Consider the following 19,916-nt stretch of genomic DNA (forward strand, 5'->3'; position numbering starts at 1 on the left):
AATATAACTACTATAATACTGCTCCCTATGTACAAGAATATAACTACTATAATACTGCCCCCTATGTACAAGAATATAACTACTATAATACTGCTCCTATGTATAAGAATATAACTACTATAATACTGCCCCCTATGTACTAGAATATAACTACTATAATACTGCTCCCTATGTACAAGAATATAACTACTATAATACTGCTCCCTATGTACAAGAATATAACTACTATAATACTGCCCCCTATGTACAAGAATATAACTACTATAATACTTCTATGTACAAGAATATAACTACTATAATACTGCCCCCTATGTACAAGAATATAATTACTATAATACTGCCCCTATGTACAAGAATATAACTACTATAATACTGCCCCCTATGTACAAGAATATAACTACTATAATACTGCCCCCTATGTACAAGAATATAATTACCATAATACTGCCCCTATGTACAAGAATATAACTACTTTAATACTGCCCCCTATGTACAAGAATATAACTACTATAATACTTCTCCTATGTACAAGAATATAACTACCATAATACTGCACCTATGTACAAGAATATAACTACTATAATACTGCCCCTATGTACAAGAATATAACTACTATAATACTACCCCCTATGTACAAGAATATAACTACTATAATACTGCCTCCTTTGTACAAGAATATAACTACTATAATACTGCCTCTATGTACAAGAATATAACTACTATAATACTGCCCCCTATGTACAAGAATATAACTATTATAATACTGCCCTGTATGTACAAGAATATAACTACTATAATACTGCCCCCTATGTACAAGAATATAACTACTATAATACTGCTCCTATGTACAAGAATATAACTACTATAATACTGCCCCTATGTACAAGAATATAACCGCTATAATACTGTCCCCTATGTACAAGAATATAACTACTATAATACTGCCCCCTATGTACAAGAATATAACTACTATAATACTGCCCCCTATGTACAAGAATATAACTACTATAATACTGCCCCCTATGTACAAGAATATAACTACTATAATACTGCCCCCTATGTACAAGAATATAACTACTATAATACTGCTCCTAATAATCCTGGTATGTAGTACCTATGTTGCTCCTCTGGGTAATACTCCTCCTTCTTCCCATTGTTTTCTGACTAATCCTCTGCTTTGTGTCTGAACAATGGTCGGTGACGGTAGAGATGATGCTCTGGTCATGTGCACAGAGGTGACTCTGTAATGTCTCTGCTCCGTGTTCTCCTCACGTGTTTTCTTATTGTTTGTTAATTTTCAGAGAAGATAAAATTGAGGAAACATCCAACCCTCCAGCTCCAGAGACAGGTCCGACCGCATTCCAGGATGAAGGACCTCCGAAAATTCAGATATTTCAGGAGGGAGAGTGAGGAGAACAGACAAATCCAACATCTGGAGAGCTCCCCACAGCAGCACCGCGGAGAGCATGATGAGAGCTGTGTTTTTCCTTCTGCTGTCTGGTGAGTGCCCTGATATTATAATATTATTATTATTATTATTATTATTATTATTATTATTAATGGTATTATTATGATTATATAGCATAAAGATAAATTCTAAGAGACTCTCGAGTTCTCATGGAGTTTCTTATCAATATTAGTGAGGGACGTTTCTTTTTTGCTCTATATGTGACTGCACTCTGTTACTCCCTGATATCAGCCATTTCAGGCTGGGATGAGACTGACTATTGAACAGATGAGTTCAGTCTATTGCTCCCTGTTATCAGCCATTACTGGGAGACGCTTTGTATAGACCAGGTGGGTGCAGTCTTGCTCCTCCGGGTGGCAACATCAGGATATAATTGTACATACAGGACTTGTTACATTGTATCTCATAATTTCCCAGATAAACACTCAGATGCCTCTTCTACAGCGTCATGTAAAAGTTTGGGCACCCCTGGTCAAAATTACTGTTACTGTGAACAGTTAAGAAAGTTGAAGATGAAATGATCTCTAAAAGGTCTAAAGTTACAGATGACACATTACCTTTGTATTTTAGGCAAAAAAAAAAAAAATATATATATATATATATATATATATATATATATATATATATATTGTGGTAGATCGGCTCACATGGTTGCACATAGAGGTAGACACAGGAACATTGACTGTTTAAATATTCTGTATTTTAGGCAAAAATATATTAGATAGTCATTTTTTACATTTGAAAAAATGCTCCGATGCAAAAGTTTAGGCACCCTTGGGGATTTGTGTGCTCAGGTAACTTTGACCAAGGTTTCAGACGTTATTTAGTCTGTTGGGGTTCTGGCTTGTTCACTATCATCATTAGGAAAGGTCAGGTGATGAAAATTTCCAGTTTTATAAAATCCCAGCCTCCTCTAACCTTGTGCCAAACAACAGCAGCCATTGGTTCTTCTAAGCAGCCACTGAGCACTCTGAGAATGGTGGAGGCCATAAATCTGGAGAACACTATAAGAAGATATCAAAGCGTTTTCAAGTTGACCTTTCCTCAGTTTGAAATGTAATTAAGAAATGGCAGTTACCAGGAACAGTGGAGGTCAAGATAAGGTCTGGAAGACCAAGCAAAATTTCAGTGAGAGCTGATCATAGCTTTGTTAGAGAGGCAAATCAGAACCCCTGCTTAACTGCAAAAGACCTTCAGAAAGATTTAGTAGAATCTGGAGTTGTGGTACATTGTTCTAGTGTTCAGAGACACCTGCACAAATATGGTCTTCATGTAAGAGTTATCAGCAGAAAACCTCTCCTGTGTCCTCACCATAAAATTCAGCGTCAGAAGTTGCAAAAGATCATCTAAACTTGGTGACTTGGCTTGGTGACTGAAGACGCCAAAACCTGCTTTGGGCAGAGGGGGGGGGGGATATGTGACAAAGTCAATGGCAAAGTAATGGAGGGGAGATATGTAGCACTGAGATTGTTATCTCCAGTAATATAAACATAGGAAAAATGTTCCAGCACATAAAATGATGAGGGGTTAATCAGCCATCTTTAATGCTAGGTTGATTAAATACCTGTAGAAAGGGAGGAGGACAGAGGATAAATTCCCAGCCTTTTAGAGCATTTGGTTTGGGGAGGGCCTGAAGGCACAAGCTCTGGAGCTGTTTTGTCATGTGAAGGAAAGCTAAACCTTGGGTTGTTTGTTCCTGAAGCGGGCAGTTACACGAAGCAACAAGGACTGTGCCATACAATATGTTTTTTTTTTTCCTGTTAGGCTGGGAAGGCTGTGTTTGCTTTGCTAACGTTGCTGTGGTTTATGCAGCACTCTTAATAAACCACAGAAGATTTAAAGAGACAGTGTTCCTGTGCCTACCTCTATGTGCAACCAAGTGAGCCGATCTAGGACTATATATATATATATATATATATATATTTATTGCTTAAAATACAAAGGAAATGTGTCATCTTTAACTTTAGGCCTTTTAGATCATTTCATCTTCTGCTTGCTTAACTATTCACAATAACAGTAATTTTCATTAGGGGTGCCCAAACTTTTCCATGCCCCTGTATACAGAGGGAGGAAATATTCCATAGACATTTCTTTGATCGCTTTATTCCTTCTGATCTCTATAATCACTCTATAATAACTCTATGATGCTGCAGTGATTGTCTCTGATGTGTGGGTCATTTATTGTATCTTCTCCGCAGTCCTCCCAGCGGTGGTCTTCCCCGACATGCTGCGTCCCCCGAACTGCGGCTCCCCGGCGCTCTCCCTCAGGATAATCGGAGGGACGGATGCAGATGAAGGTGCCTGGCCCTGGCAAGTCAGTGTCCTGTACAGCCGGAGGCCCGTCTGCGGAGGGTCCCTGATCTCCGACCAGTGGGTGCTGAGCGCCGCACACTGCTTCAGCCCGTGAGTGCTGCTCACTGTATCTAATTCTATCAAGTGTGATACTGTCTGCTCAGCCACTGTATCTAATCCTACACTGGTGATACTGTCTGCTAAGTCACTGTATCTAAGCCTCTTATGCATATGTACCCCAACTCCCATCTAGCAGTGTTGCAGTGTTAGAGCCCAGCAGTGAAAGCTGAGGAAGTGAAGTAAGACTATCGATCATCCTGCCCTGTACACTGGGTGCGGGCACCGGGCTCAGAGGCGATTACCCGCTGGACATTAGCCATGTTTTCGCTTGTCTTGGCCCAGGTTGTCGCTCTCGTGTGATCTGAGTTTCTCACCTCGCGATGCGAGAATGTAGAAGTGTCATTTATAGTATGAGACAGACTGTGCGGTGTATAAACTCCCCAGAATCGACCAGTCTTATATAGATAAAGTGCAATGTCGGCACCAGGAAAACTTCTACAAGTTGCCTTCACTTCATTTAAACAGTCAATAAACTTTTTAAAATGATGATAATTATATTACAGACTTATGAGTCTTTGTATTATACTCCATTATTTTATCTTTCTTCTTTCTCTTTGGAACGCCTCTCTGAAAGTGCTGTTTTAATGCCTAGTTCATGTTCTTTTAGTAGTTGCTTTGAACTGTTGCTCCAGCAAGAATTGATGCACAAACACTAATTACAAACACCTCCCTGTCTGAGCACCTCTGCTTCCCTCTCCCATTATCACACAGGGAGAGTGTGTTTAAATAGTGTTTGTGCTTGGATTCTTGCCAGAGCAGCAGTTCAAAGCAACTAGTAAAAGTCTATGAACTAGGCAATTAAAACAGCACTTTTAGCAGGGTGTTTGGGAAAGAAAAAGAAAAAAGATAAATATACTCCATTATTTTATTTTTCTTTCTTCTCACCCGAATACTACCCTGAAAGTGCTGTTTTAGCTGCCTAGTTCATGCTCTTTAAGTTGTTGCTTTGAACTGCTGCTCGAGTGAGAATCCAGACAAAAAAGTATTTAAAAATAAGCTTTGTGAGAATGGGGGAGGAGAGCAGAGACGCTCAGGTGGGGAGGTGTGTGTAAATAGTGTGTGTGTTTGGATTCTAGCTAGAGCAGCAGTTCAAAGCAGCTACTGAAGGAGCATAAACTAGACAGTTAAAATGGCACTTTCAGCAAGGAGTTTGGGAGAGGAGGAAACTAAATATTAAAATATACGAATGGATAATACTAATAAACTCATCAATTTTGCAAAGTCTAATCAATTAAAAAAAAAGTTTGGTTATTCTCTAGCACAATTATTTAGAATTCCCGTTTTTTTTGTCAGTAAATCGAAATCTTATTGTTTACATCCAGATGTTAAAAACTGGATACAATAGTAAAGCATTGATTTACATATGAGCAGAGTTACTGATCCTGGTACGAGGGTGGGGGGGCTGCCATCATCCTCCCCGTACCAGGAGTCAGAGGCGTGGAGCTGGGGAGTTGCATTTGGCAGGATACAGTATATAGAAGATTCTTCCGGCTCTGAGGTCGGTGATAACATTGTGTCTCTTCATGTTCCAGATCCCAATCCCCCGCAGAATACAGCGTATACCTGGGGGCTCACAAGCTGGACACCCCTAATTCTAATGCTATGGAGGTCGGGGTGAACAATCTCATCCTCCACCCGCAGTTCAGCGCCCCCGGAGGCAGTGGAGACATCGCTCTTGTCCGCCTCTCCCGATCGGTCACCTATACGTGGTACATCCGCCCAGTGTGTATGCCGCCAGCCTCCATGGTCTTCCCACCAGAAACCAGCTGCTATGTTACCGGATGGGGCCGGACGCAGTCTGATGGTGAGTGTCCTCCGTGTCCCCCAATCACAGCCGGTCCTCTCTGCTTCCTTCCACCCCCCCCCAACCTTACTCCACCCAGAAGTGACTTTAGGTTTCCCCTTCCTTCCCTGAAAATGTGTCCTGCAACATATGAGGCGATGTATCATGGATCCTTTATTACATGTCTCAGCTGCTGCAGAACGTTTTGGAAAGGAAAAAGAAAATTATCAGGTCAGAGAGTGATTGCAATAAAGCTCATCCATCCTTACATCAAAGAGGTTCTGCAGCAGCTGCTGGTAGGAGAGTATTACAACTGACCTTGGAGTTCTGAGACCTGTGTGGTCTTATGTTGTCAGAGACGTCTGCTTTTTCTCCACTTATGAGACGTTTTCCCTTCTGCCTCCTGAACGCATCATCCACTCTGAAAATCTGCTAAAATCCGTCACAGTCAAAATAAGACACACTGCCAGCAAAGTGAGGGGTCAGATTACAGCTGCTTGTTAAATTCTATGGAGAGGGTGGGAGGGGCAGAATGAGAGAACAGGGAGAGGCAAACAACTACCACCTACACTGCTCAGTACTGCTGTGTAATCTTAATGCTGCTGCAGCTGCCATTTACATCTCATCCCAGAGCTGGATGCACAGCTACGCTGCTCAGTACTGCTGTGTAATCTCCTCAATGATGATGCTGCTTCTAGTAAGTGTTATGTATCATCCCAGAGCTGGATGCACAGCTATGCTGCTCAGTACTGCTGTATAATCTCCTAAATGATGATGCTGCTTCTAGTAAGTGTTATGTATCATCCCAGAGCTGGATGCACAGCTACGCTGCTCAGTACTGCTGTGTAATCTCCTCAATGATGCTGCTTCTAGTAAGTGTTATGTATCATCCCAGAGCTGGATGCACAGCTACGCTGCTCAGTACTGCTGTGTAATCTCCTCAATGATGATGCTGCTTCTAGTAAGTGTTATGTATCATCCCAGAGCTGGATGCACAGCTACGCTGCTCAGTACTGCTGTATAATCTCCTCAATGATGATGCTGCTTCTAGTAAGTGTTATGTATCATCCCAGAGCTGGATGCACAGCTACGCTGCTCAGTACTGCTGTGTAATCTCCTCAATGATGATGCTGCTTCTAGTAAGTTATGTATCATCCCAGAGCTGAATGCACAGCTACGCTGCTCAGTACTGCTGTATAATCTCCTCAATGATGATGCTGCTTCTAGTAAGTGTTATGTATCATCCCAGAGCAGGATGCACAGCTCAGTACTGCTGTGTTATCTCATCATTACTGCTTCTAGTAAGTGTTATGTCTCATCCTGGAGCTGGATTTACAGCTTCACTACTCAGTACTGTTGTGTAATCTCCTCAATGCTGCTGCTTCCAAGAAGTGTTATATCTCATCCTAGAGCTGGATATACAGCTGCACTACTCAGCACTGCTGTGTAATCTCAATGCTACTGCTTCTAGTAAATTTTACGTCTCATCCCTGAGCTGGATTCACAGTTACACTACTCAGTACTGCTGTATAACGTCCTCCGTGCTGCTGCTTCTGAAGATGTGCTGTATAGAGACAGGAGAGCAGGAATCCCTCATGTCTGTGTGTACTGTGCGTGGGATATATCATAGCAGAAAATCTTCATGCACCAGCTCAGAGACAACTGAAAATTGGAGCTAAAACAGAGGGGAAAACTGGTAAAAAATGCAGGATACAAAACATATGATGGCCCGGAATAGTGTTATTCCTCACGTGCACATAGGTCGACGTATTCTGAAAAGTCACTTGGAACCACAGGTTTATATTATCAGGCCACAGGGATACAATCTTGCCTTTTTTTCTTCTTGTATTATGAGTTGCGGGGGGACGCTGTGGTTCTGAGCACTGTGGCCATCGTCTTGCTGAGTGATTTATGAGCAGTAATCCCCGTGTAATCTCCTGTTACACCTTTCGCCAGGTTTATCTTCCTCTGTTATCGGATTAGCGCCTGGGAAGTGCAATTACCAGGTATAAGACATGAGTGGCACCGTCCGGGCGCGGTGCCAGGGAGTAATGGAGCTGACGCCAGGGACGCCCTGCACTTAATCACACCTATACCGGCTGCCCTCGCTGGCACGTCTGCTTGATTTTGCTTTTCAGTCTGATAAGAGGGGGCGAGATTTCGTGTCCAGTTCAGATTGGGAACATTGTAGCAGTTTTTTTTATCCTGCGCATGAAATACATTGTAGTGGATTATTTATTATTTCCCTTATTCCCGTCCCTACAGAACTTCTGCCGTACCCCAAAACCCTTCAGCAGCTGATGCTCCCGCTGATCGGCAGGGAGTCGTGTGACCAGATGTATCACATCGGATCTGGTACCAGCGCCAACGTGGCCATCATCCAGAATGACCAGATCTGTGCCGGGTACCAGGCTGGACAGCGGGACTCCTGCGCGGTGAGTCCTGGAATTGGTCCCAGGAGCCTCAGAACGGAATTGTGAACGCTGCAACATTCCTGCTCAGTTTAGGTTTTGATACAATGTTGCAGTTTGTTTGTTTGTTGTTGTTTTTTTAAACAGTGAAAAGTGTTCAGGATTTATCAGGATTTTACTTCTCAAGTTCAGCACAAGGAATTCAAGGCTTTTATATTATATGACTTGTTTTGAACATGTCACCCCCACACCCACCCCCCAAAAAAGCAAAAATTAAATAATTCATTGTGGATGGACTTTTGATAGTGGAAGGTTAAGAAGATGAGGATGGTATCGAGGGTCAGGTTGTGCAGCGATCATGATGGGGCCACTACCAGCTCAGCTTTATGAGATGGAAACGCGTTAAGACAATACGTCACCTACTACTGCCCTCATCATCTACTACTGCCCTCATCATCTACCACTTCCCCATCATCTACCACTTCCGCTATCATCTACCACTGCCCCCATCATCTACTACTACCCCCATCATCTACTACTGCCCCCATCATCTACTACTGCCCTCATCATCTACCACTTCCCCATCATCTACCACTTCCGCTATCATCTACCACTGCCCCCATCAACTACTACTACCCCCATCATCTACTACTGCCCCCATCATCTACTACTGCCCCCATCATCTACTACTGCCCTCATCATCTACCACTTCCCCATCATCTACCACTTCCCCATCATCTACCACTTCCGCTATCATCTACCACTGCCCCCATCATCTACTACTACCCCCATCATCTACTACTACCCCCATCATCTACTACTGCCCCCATCATCTACTACTGCCCTCATCATCTACCACTTCCCCATCATCTACCACTTCCGCTATCATCTACCACTGCCCCCATCATCTACTACTACCCCCATCATCTACTACTGCCCCCATCATCTACTACTGCCCCCATCATCTACTACTGCCCTCATCATCTACCACTTCCCCATCATCTACCACTTCCGCTATCATCTACCACTGCCCCCATCATCTACTACTACCCCCATCATCTACTACTGCCCCCATCATCTACTACTGCCCTCATCATCTACCACTTCCCCATCATCTACCACTTCCGCTATCATCTACCACTGTCCCCATCATCTACCACTACCCCCATCATCTACTACTACCCCCATCATCTACTACTGCCCCCATCATCTACTACTGCCCCCATCATCTACTACTGCCCCCATCATCTACCACTTCCCCATCATCTACCACTTCCGCTATCATCTACCACTGTCCCCATCATCTACCACTACCCCCATAATCTACTACTACCCCCATCATCTACTACTGCCCCCATCATCTACTACTGCCCTCATCATCTACCACTTCCCCATCATCTACCACTTCCGCTATCATCTACCACTGCCCCCATCATCTACTACTACCCCCATCATCTACTACTGCCCCCATCATCTACTACTGCCCTCATCATCTACCACTTCCCCATCATCTACCACTTCCGCTATCATCTACCACTGCCCCCATCATCTACTACTGCCCCCATCATCTACTACTGCCCCCATCATCTACTACTGCCCTCATCATCTACCACTTCCCCATCATCTACCACTTCCCCTATCATCTACCACTTCCGCTATCATCTACCACTGCCCCCATCATCTACTACTGCCCCCATCATGCACTTTATTCTTATCTAGCGTAATATCCGTTCTTGAACATTTTTCTCCAGATCTGGACTTTATGAATGAAAAAGTAACTGTCTGAACCCAATAGTGCAGCATTATCTGGTCACATAGATACACCATCACAAAAAGTGGAGAAAATAAGTATTTGATTCTCTGCCGATTTTGCAAGTTTTGCCACCTAGAAATAATGGAGAGGTCTGTAATTTTTATCGTAGGTCACTTCACCTGTGAGAGACAGAATCTAAGAACAAAATCCTGAAAATCACATTGTACGATTGTTACATAATTAATTTGCATTTTATTACGTGAAATAAGTATTTGATCACCGACCAACCAGCAAGAATTCTGCCTCTCACAGACCTGTTAGTGTCTCTTTAAGAAGCTCTCCTACTCTGTACTCATTACCTGTATTAATTGCATCTGTCTGAACTCGTTACCTGTATAAAAGACACCTGTCAACACAATCAATCAATCACACTCCGACCTCTCCACCATGGCCAAGACCAAAGAGCTGTCTAAGGACACCAGGGACAAAATGGTAGACCTGCACAAGGCTGGGATGGGCTACAGGTAAGCAGCTTGGTGAGAAGGCAACAACTGTTGGCACAATTATTAGAAAATGGAAGAAACACAAGATGACTGTCAATCTTCCTCGGTCTGGGGCTCCATGCGATATCTCGCCTCATGGGGTAAGGATGAGTCTGAGAAAGGTTAGGAGTCAGCCCAGAACTACACGGGAGGACCTGGTCAATGATCTGAAGACAGCTGGGACCACAGTCTCAAAACATTATCATTAGTAACACACTACATCGTCATTGATTAAAATCCTGCAGGGCACGCAAGATCCCCCTGCTCACGCCAGCACATATCCAGGCCGTCTGAAGTTCTCCAATGACCATCTGGATGATCCAGAGGAATCATGGGAGAAGGTCATGTGATCAGATGAGACCGAAACAGAACTTTTTGGTATCAACTCCACACTCCATGTTTGGAGGAAGAAGAAGAAAGATGAGTACAACCCCAAGAACACTTTCCCAACCGTGAAGCATGGTGGGGGAAACATCATACTTTTGGGATGCTTTTCTGAAAAGGGGACGGGACGACTGCACCGTATTGAAGGGGGATGCATGGGGTCATGTATGGTGAGATTTTGGCCAACAACCTCCTTCACTCAGTAAGAGCATTGAAGATGGGTCGTGGTTGGGTCTTCCAGCATGGCAATGCCCAAAACACACAGCCAGGGCAACTAAGGAGCGGCTCCGTAAGAAGCATTTCAAGGTCCTGGAGTGGCCTAGCCAGTGACCTACAAAAAAATTACAGACTTCTCCATTCTTTGTAGATGGGAAAACTTGCAAAACCGGCATTTATTTATTTTCCCCACTGTAGATAAACGGTCACCTAGATATATTGTGACATAGATACACGGTCACATGTGACCAATTGTTTTGCCTAAATCCAATAGCGCGGTTTGGCTGTCACTTGGGTTTGGTGTCAGTATTCCGTGATACGGCAGATACAATTATTATAATATTATATGTTCAGTATTATCGGTGATATATTTATATCCAGTTTCTGGAATAATTGATGACTTTCTATGGAATGTGTCCTTGACATTGTCCTCTTTTGCCTTCTCAGGGAGACTCTGGGGGTCCGCTGGTCTGTAAAATGAATGGGTACTGGTACCAGGTTGGCATCGTGAGCTGGGGATTTGACTGCGCCCTTCCAAACCACCCCGGGGTCTACACCTTTGTTCCAGCCTATGAGTCCTGGATAAATTATTATATAAGCCAAAGCCTCTCGTCCTCCTCGTCCCCCAGTCTGGAGGTCTCAGTGCTGCTCCTTGTGGTCTCTCTGATGCTGCACAGCTGATGAATTTTACATGAGGACCCCAAAAGCGTGGACTATGACCATGAGGTGGATTATGAGCAGTCACTACATTCATTCTTAATGGGACCCCCGGGGGGCTGCCGAGCGCTGTGCCGACATCAGTGAATCATCCTACGTCACATTGTGATTGGTCGGCAGTGAAGTCATTGTGTGAAGTTGATACATTGTGATATTTATTTATGACATAAAGGATATTTATACAATCTCATTCCAGGATGTAATACAGTAATGGGGGGTTGCACTCTTCCAGGTTTTACCCTGTTCTTTCTGCCTTTCTTTCTTATCGCCCCCTGGTGGTCTCCATAGGTGCTACATATGGACATGAATGACATTTTCTATCAGTGCAGAGTGGGTAACAGTTTAGGGGTCTTATCCCCAAAGTCTTTTATTTCTTGGGCCATTTTCCATACATATGTGAAACATTGACCGTGCTTGGATCAATGCCCGGCCGGACCACTGAGGCAGATCAGGTCAGGAGGCCTAGTGGTCAGGTCAGGTATTGCAGTCAGTGTGTCACTGACGTGTGAGTCTTAGTATGACACATTTATGTATAGGACACAATGAAGATGATGGTTCTTCTGCTGGAAGTAAACTGTTAATGGACCCAGGACAGCCCCACAATAAGTAGTGGCCGTTCTTGGTACTGCAGCTCTGATCACATTCACTGCAAGGATTGGTTATCAACATCTCAGTCCAGGAACATCCCAGTGACCCCGTCCTGTTATCACTAGATCATGCCGGCTCCTGACCCAGCTAGGTCCAGGTATCACCAGATCATGCCAGCTCCTGACCCAGCTGGGTCCTGGTGTCACTAGATCATGCCGGTTCCTGACCCAGCTGGGTCCTAGTATCACTAGATCATGCCGGCTCCTGACCCATCTGGGTCCTGGTATCACTAGATCATGCCGGCTCCTGACCCAGCTGGGTCCAGGTGTCACCAGATCATGCCAGCTCCTGACCCAGTTGGGTCCTGGTGTCACTAGATCATGCCGGTTCCTGACCCATCTGGGTCCTAGTATCACTAGATCATGCCGGCTCCTGACCCAGCTGGGTCCTGGTGTCACTGGATCATGCTGGCTCCTGACCCAGCTGGGTCCTGGTATCACTGGATCATGCTGGGTCCTGGTATCACTGGATCATGCCGGCTCCTGACAAAGCTAGGTCCAGGTGTCACCAGATCATGCCAGCTCCTGACCCAGCTGGGTCCTGGTGTCACCGGATCATGCTGGCTCCTGACCCAGCTGGGTCCTGGTATCACTGGATCATGCCGGCTCCTGACCCAGCTGGGTCCTGGTATCTCTAGATCATGCCGGCTCCTGACCCAGCTGGGTCCTGGAGTCACTAGATCATGCCGGCTTCTGACCCTGCTGGGTCCTGGTGTCACTGGATCATGCCGGCTCCTGACCCAGCTGGGTCCTGGTATCTCTAGATCATGCCGGCTCCTGACCCAGCTGGGTCCTGGAGTCACTAGATCATGCCGGCTTCTGACCCTGCTGGGTCCTGGTGTCACTGGATCATGCCGGCTCCTGACCCAGCTGGGTCCTGGTATCACTGGATCATGCCAGTTCCTGACTCTGCTGGGTGGACCTCGCCCCTCCGGTGCCGGGCTGTGGGGTGACGGTGGCTTGTGTTGTCCTTACGCTTCTGCTTGGAAGCAGCACGTTTCCTCCATCGCTGAACTGCACAGAAGGCTCCAGCCACCGCAGCCAGGACTGGTAGTGCTGGACCCTGGTGTAGACGCCTGGATGATTGGCGGCAGCACAGCCCATTCCCCAGCTGGTAATGCCAAGCTGCAGCCAAACACCATTCACATTGCACACGAGGGGTCCGCCGGAGTCACCCTGCAATGATACCGGACAGTCCATGAGCAGTGAGAAGCGTCAAGACCCAACACCGACACAGCCCAACTATCAGACTCCCATTACTATAGGAAAGGGGCACAAGTAAGGGCCAGGGGGCGCAGCAAGGAGGCGCTGACAGTGAGCGCTGCAAGGAGGCGCTGACAGGGAGCACTGCAACGAGGCGCTGACAAGGAGCGCTGCAAGGAGGCGCTGACAGGGAATGCTGCAAGGAGGCGCTGACGGAGCGCTGCAAGGAGGCGCTGACAGGGAGCGCTGCAAGGAGTCGCTGACAAGGAGCGCTGCAAGGAGGCGCTGACAAGGAGCGCTGCAAGGAGGCGCTGACAGGGAGCGCTGCAAGGAGGCGCTGACAGGGGGCGCTGCAAGGAGGCGCTGACAGGGAGCGCTGCAACGAGGCGCTGACAAGGAGCGCTGCAAGGAGGCGCTGACAGGGAGTGCTGCAAGGAGGCGCTGACAGGGAGCGCTGCAGGGAGGCGCTGACAGGAAGCGCTGCAGGGAGGCGCTGACAGGGGGCGCTGCAAGGAGGCGCTGACAGAGAACGCTGCAAGGAGGTGCTGACAATGAGCGCTGCAAGGAGGCGCTGACAGGGAGCGCTGCAAGGAGGCGCTGACAGGGGGCGCTGCAAGGAGGCGCTGACAGAGAGCCCTGCAAAGAGGCGCTGCAAGGAGGTGCTGACAGGGAGCGCTGCAACGAGGCGCTGACAGGGAGAGCTGCAAGGAGGCGCTGACAGGGAGCGCTGCAAGGAGGCGCTGACAGGGGGCGCTGCAAGGAGGCGCTGACAGAGAGCGCTGCAAGGAGATGCTGACAGGGAGCGCTGCAACGAGGCGCTGCAAGGAGGCGCTGACAGAGAGCGCTGCAAGGAGGCGCTGCAAGGAGGCGCTGACAGGGAGTGCTGCAAGGAGGCGCCGACAGGGAGCGCTGCAGGGAGGCGCTGACAGGGAGCGCTGCAAGGAGGCGCTGACAGGGAGCGCAGCAAGGAGGCGCTGACAGAAAGCGCTGCAAGGAGGCGCTGACAGGGAGCGCTGCAAGGAGGCGCTGACAGGGAGCGCTGCAAGGAGGCGCTGACAGAGAGCGCTGCAAGGAGGAGCTGCAAGGAGGCGCTGACAGGGAGTGCTGCAACGAGGTGCTGACAAGGACGCGCTGACAGGGAGCGCTGCAACGAGGCGCTGACAAGGAGCGCTGCAAGGAGGCGCTGACAGGGAGCGCTGCAAGGAGGCGCTGACAGAGAGCGCTGCAAGGAGGAGCTGCAAGGAGGCGCTGACAGGGAGTGCTGCAACGAGGTGCTGACAAGGAGGCGCTGACAGGGAGCGCTACAACGAGGCGCTGACAAGGAGCGCTGCAAGGAGGCGCTGACAGGGAGTGCTGCAAGGAGGCGCTGACAGGGAGTGCTGCAGGGAGGCGCTGACAGGGAGTGCTGCAGGGAGGCGCTGGCAGGGAGCACTGCAAGGAGGCGCTGACAGGGGGCGCTGCAAGAAGGCGCTGACAGGGAGTGCTGCAAGGAGGCGCTGACAGGGAGGGCTGCAAGGAGGCGCTGACAGGGAGCGCTGCAAGGAGGCGCTGACAGAGAGCGCTGCAAGGAGGCGCTGACAGGGAGCGCTGCAAGGAGACGCTGACAGGGAGCGTTGCAAGGAGGCGCTGACAGGGAGCGCTGCAAGGAGGCGCTGACAGGGAGTGCTGCAAGGAGGCGCTGACAGGGAGTGCTGCAGGGAGGCGCTGACAGGGAGTGCTGCAGGGAGGCGCTGGCAGGGAGCGCTGCAAGGAGGCGCTGACAGGGGGCGCTGCAAGAAGGCGCTGACAGGGAGTGCTGCAAGGAGGCGCTGACAGGGAGGGCTGCAAGGAGGCGCTGGCAGGGAGCACTGCAAGGAGGCGCTGACAGGGGGCGCTGCAAGAAGGCGCTGACAGGGAGTGCTGCAAGGAGGCGCTGACAGGGAGCGCTGCAAGGAGGCGCTGACAGAGAGCGCTGCAAGGAGGCGCTGACAGGGAGCGCTGCAAGGAGGCGCTGACAGGGAGCGCTGCAAGGAGACGCTGACAGGGAGCGCTGCAAGGAGGCGCTGACAGGGAGCGCTGCAAGGAGGCGCTGACAGGGAGTGCTGCAGGGAGGCGCTGACAGGGAGCGCTGCAAGGAGGCGCTGACAGGGAGCGCTGCAAGGAGGCGCTGACAGGGGGCGCTGCAAGGGGCAGGAGCTACACTGGAGAATTACAAAATGTTCTGTAAAGTAGTTTTTGAAATGTTACGTGATTGGTGATTATTATCCCAAGACGTCTCACGAGAAAACTCATCTGTGGCGCAGAGAAAGTACTACTGCCCTCTGCTGGAAGTCATATGAACTACAGCACTGAGAAAAAGGTAAATGAACTTCTACTGCCCACTGCTGGGAGGACGTATATACTACAGCACTAATAACTGTACACGACCTTCTACTGCCCCCTGCTGGGAGGACGTATATACTACAGCACTAATAACTGGTACACGGCCTTCTACTGCCCCCTGCTGGGAGGACGTATATACTACAGCACTAATAACTGGTACACGACCTTCTACTGCCTCCTGCTGGGAGGACGTATATACTACAGCACTAATAACTGGTACACGGCCTTCTACTGCCCCCTGCTGGGAGGACGTATATACTACAGCACTAATAACTGGTACACGGCCTTCTACTGCCCCCTGCTGGGAGGACGTATATACTACAGCACTAATAACTGGTACACGGCCTTCTACTGCCCCCTGCTGGGAGGACGTATATACTACAGCACTAATAACTGGTACACGGCCTCCTACTGCCCCCTGCTGGGAGGACGTATATACTACAGCACTAATAACTGGTACACGGCCTTCTACTGCCCCCTGCTGGGAGGACGTATATACTACAGCACTAATAACTGGTACACGGCCTTCTACTGCCCCCTGCTGGGAGGACGTATATACTACAGCACTAATAACTGGTACACGGCCTTCTACTGCCTCCTGCTGGGAGGACGTATATACTACAGCACTAATAACTGGTACACGGCCTTCTACTGCCCCCTGCTGGGAGGACGTATATACTACAGCACTAATAACTGGTACACGGCCTTCTACTGCCTCCTGCTGGGAGGAAGTATATACTACAGCACTAATAACTGGTACACGGCCTTCTACTGCCCCCTGCTGGGAGGACGTATATACTACAGCACTAATAACTGGTACACGGCCTCCTACTGCCTCCTGCTGGGAGGAAGAATATACTACAGCACTAATAACTGGTACACGGCCTTCTACTGCCCCCTGCTGGGAGGACGTATATACTACAGCACTAATAACTGGTACACGTCCTTCTACTGCCCCCTGCTGGGAGGACGTATATACTACAGCACTAATAACTGGTACACGGCCTCCTACTGCCTCCTGCTGGGAGGAAGTATATACTACAGCACTAATAACTGGTACACGACCTTCTACTGCCTCCTGCTGGGAGGACGTATATACTACAGCACTAATAACTGGTACACGTCCTTCTACTGCCCCCTGCTGGGAGGACGTATATACTACAGCACTAATAACTGGTACACGGCCTCCTACTGCCTCCTGCTGGGAGGACGTATATACTACAGCACTAATAACTGGTACACGGCCTTCTACTGCCCCCTGCTGGGAGGACGTATATACTACAGCACTAATAACTGGTACACGGCCTTCTACTGCCCCCTGCTGGGAGGTCGTATATACTACAGCACTAATAACTGGTACACGGCCTCCTACTGCCTCCTGCTGGGAGGAAGTATATACTACAGCACTAATAACTGGTACACGACCTTCTACTGCCTCCTGCTGGGAGGAAGTATATACTACAGCACTAATAACTGGTACACGACCTTCTACTGCCTCCTGCTGGGAGGACGTATATACTACAGCACTAATAACTGTACACAGCCTTCTACTACCCCCTGCTGGGAGGACGTATATACTACAGCACTAATAACTGGTACACGGCCTCCTACTGCCTCCTGCTGGGAGGAAGTATCTACTACAGCACTAATAACTGGTACACGGCCTTCTACTGCCCCCTGCTGGGAGGACGTATATACTACAGCACTAATAACTGGTACACGGCCTTCTACTGCCCCCTGCTGGGAGGACGTATATACTACAGCACTAATAACTGGTACACGACCTTCTACTGCCCCCTGCTGGGAGGACGTATATACTACAGCACTAATAACTGTACACGGCCTTCTACTGCCCCCTGCTGGGAGGACGTATATACTACAGCACTAATAACTGGTACACGACCTTCTACTGCCTCCTGCAGGGAGGACGTATATACTACAGCACTAATAACTGGTACACGGCCTTCTACTGCCCCCTGCTGGGAGGACGTATATACTACATACTAATAACTGGTACACGGCCTTCTACTGCCCCCTGCTGGGAGGACGTATATACTACAGCACTAATAACTGGTACATGGCCTTCTACTGCACCCTGCTGGGAGGACGTATATACTACAGCACTAATAACTGGTACACGGCCTTCTACTGCCTCCTGCTGGGAGGACGTATATACTACAGCACTAATAACTGGTACACGGCCTTCTACTGCCTCCTGCTGGGAGGACGTATATACTACAGCACTAATAACTGGTACACGGCCTTCTACTGCCCCCTGCTGGGAGGACGTATATACTACAGCACTAATAACTGGTACACGGCCTCCTACTGCCCCCTGCTGAGAGGACGTATATACTACAGCACTAATAACTGGTACACGTCCTTCTACTGCCTCCTGCTGGGAGGACGTATATACTACAGCACTAATAACTGGTACACGGCCTTCTACTGCCTCCTGCTGGGAGGACGTATATACTACAGCACTAATAACTGGTACACGACCTTCTACTGCCCCCTGCTGGGAGGACGTATATACTACAGCACTAATAACTGGTACACGGCCTCCTACTGCCCCCTGCTGGGAGGACGTATATACTACAGCACTAATAACTGGTACACGGCCTTCTACTGCCCCCTGCTGGGAGGACGTATATACTACAGCACTAATAACTGGTACACGGCCTTCTACTGCCCCCTGCTGGGAGGACGTATATACTACAGTACTAATAACTGGTACACGGCCTTCTACTGCCCCCTGCTGGGAGGACGTATATACTACAGCACTAATAACTGGTACACGGCCTTCTACTGCCTCCTGCTGGGAGGACGTATATACTACAGCACTAATAACTGGTACACGGCCTTCTACTGCCTCCTGCTGGGAGGACGTATATACTACAGCACTAATAACTGGTACACGACCTTCTACTGCCCCCTGCTGGGAGGACGTATATACTACAGCACTAATAACTGGTACACGGCCTTCTACTGCCCCCTGCTGGGAGGTCGTATATACTACAGCACTAATAACTGGTAAACGACCTTCTACTGCCCCCTGCTGGGAGAACGTATATACTACAGCACTAATAACTGGTACACGGCCTCCTACTGCCTCCTGCTGGGAGGACGTATATACTACAGCACTAATAACTGGTACACAGCCTTCTACTGCCTCCTGCTGGGAGGATGTATATACTACAGCACTAATAACTGGTACACGGCCTTCTACTGCCCCCTGCTGGGAGGATGTATATACTACAGCACTAATAACTGGTACACGGCCTTCTACTGCCCCCTGCTGGGAGGTCGTATATACTACAGCACTAATAACTGGTAAACGACCTTCTACTGCCCCCTGCTGGGAAGACGTATATACTACAGCACTAATAACTGGTACACGGCCTTCTACTGCCCCCTGCTGGGAGGACGTATATACTACAGCACTAATAACTGGTACACGGCCTTCTACTGTCCCCTGCTGGGAGGACGTATATACTACAGCACTAATAACTGGTACACAGCCTTCTACTGCCCCCTGCTGGGAGGACGTATATACTACAGCACTAATAACTGGTACACGGCCTTCTACTGCCCCCTGCTGGGAGGACGTATATACTACAGCACTAATAACTGGTACACGGCCTTCTACTGCCCCCTGCTGGGAGGACGTATATACTACAGCACTAATAACTGGTACACGGCCTTCTACTGCCCCCTGCTGGGAGGACGTATATACTACAGCACTAATAACTGGTACACGGCCTTCTACTGTCCCCTGCTGGGAGGACATATATACTACAGCACTAATAACTGGTACACGACCTTCTACTGCCCCCTGCTGGGAGGACGTATATACTACAGCACTAATAACTGGTACACGACCTTCTACTGCCCCCTGCTGGGAGGACGTATATACTACAGCACTAATAACTGGTACACGGCCTTCTACTGCCCCCTGCTGGGAGGACGTATATACTACAGCACTAATAACTGGTACACGGCCTTCTACTGTCCCCTGC

The 19,916-nt window shown here is 48.4% G+C and overlaps 2 protein-coding genes across 2 annotated transcripts in view; one reads left to right on the forward strand and one right to left on the reverse strand.

The window, feature by feature from the left end:
- Positions 1-1,393: 1,393 nt before the first annotated feature.
- On the forward strand, positions 1,394-11,650 carry LOC141161438 (serine protease 33-like). Its single transcript, XM_073646247.1, has 5 exons — positions 1,394-1,500; positions 3,667-3,871; positions 5,413-5,684; positions 7,929-8,098; positions 11,417-11,650. Exons 1-5 carry the CDS (start codon positions 1,467-1,469, stop codon positions 11,648-11,650), a joined length of 915 nt encoding a protein of 304 aa, XP_073502348.1. The 5' UTR covers positions 1,394-1,466.
- Positions 11,651-13,224: 1,574 nt separating this feature from the next.
- The window catches only part of LOC141161439 (serine protease 27-like), a 94,940-nt gene continuing 88,248 nt past the window's right edge, over positions 13,225-19,916 (reverse strand). Inside the window, exon 6 of the mRNA XM_073646248.1 lies at positions 13,225-13,509. Within this exon, the coding sequence (XP_073502349.1) occupies positions 13,225-13,509 (285 nt within the window). The remainder of the gene's footprint in view (positions 13,510-19,916) is intronic.

The sequence above is a fragment of the Phyllobates terribilis genome, unplaced genomic scaffold, assembly GCF_046119375.1.
Source record: "Phyllobates terribilis strain yellow unplaced genomic scaffold, ASM4611937v1 Scaffold_9__5_contigs__length_417890890, whole genome shotgun sequence".
Taxonomy (NCBI): domain Eukaryota; kingdom Metazoa; phylum Chordata; class Amphibia; order Anura; family Dendrobatidae; genus Phyllobates; species Phyllobates terribilis.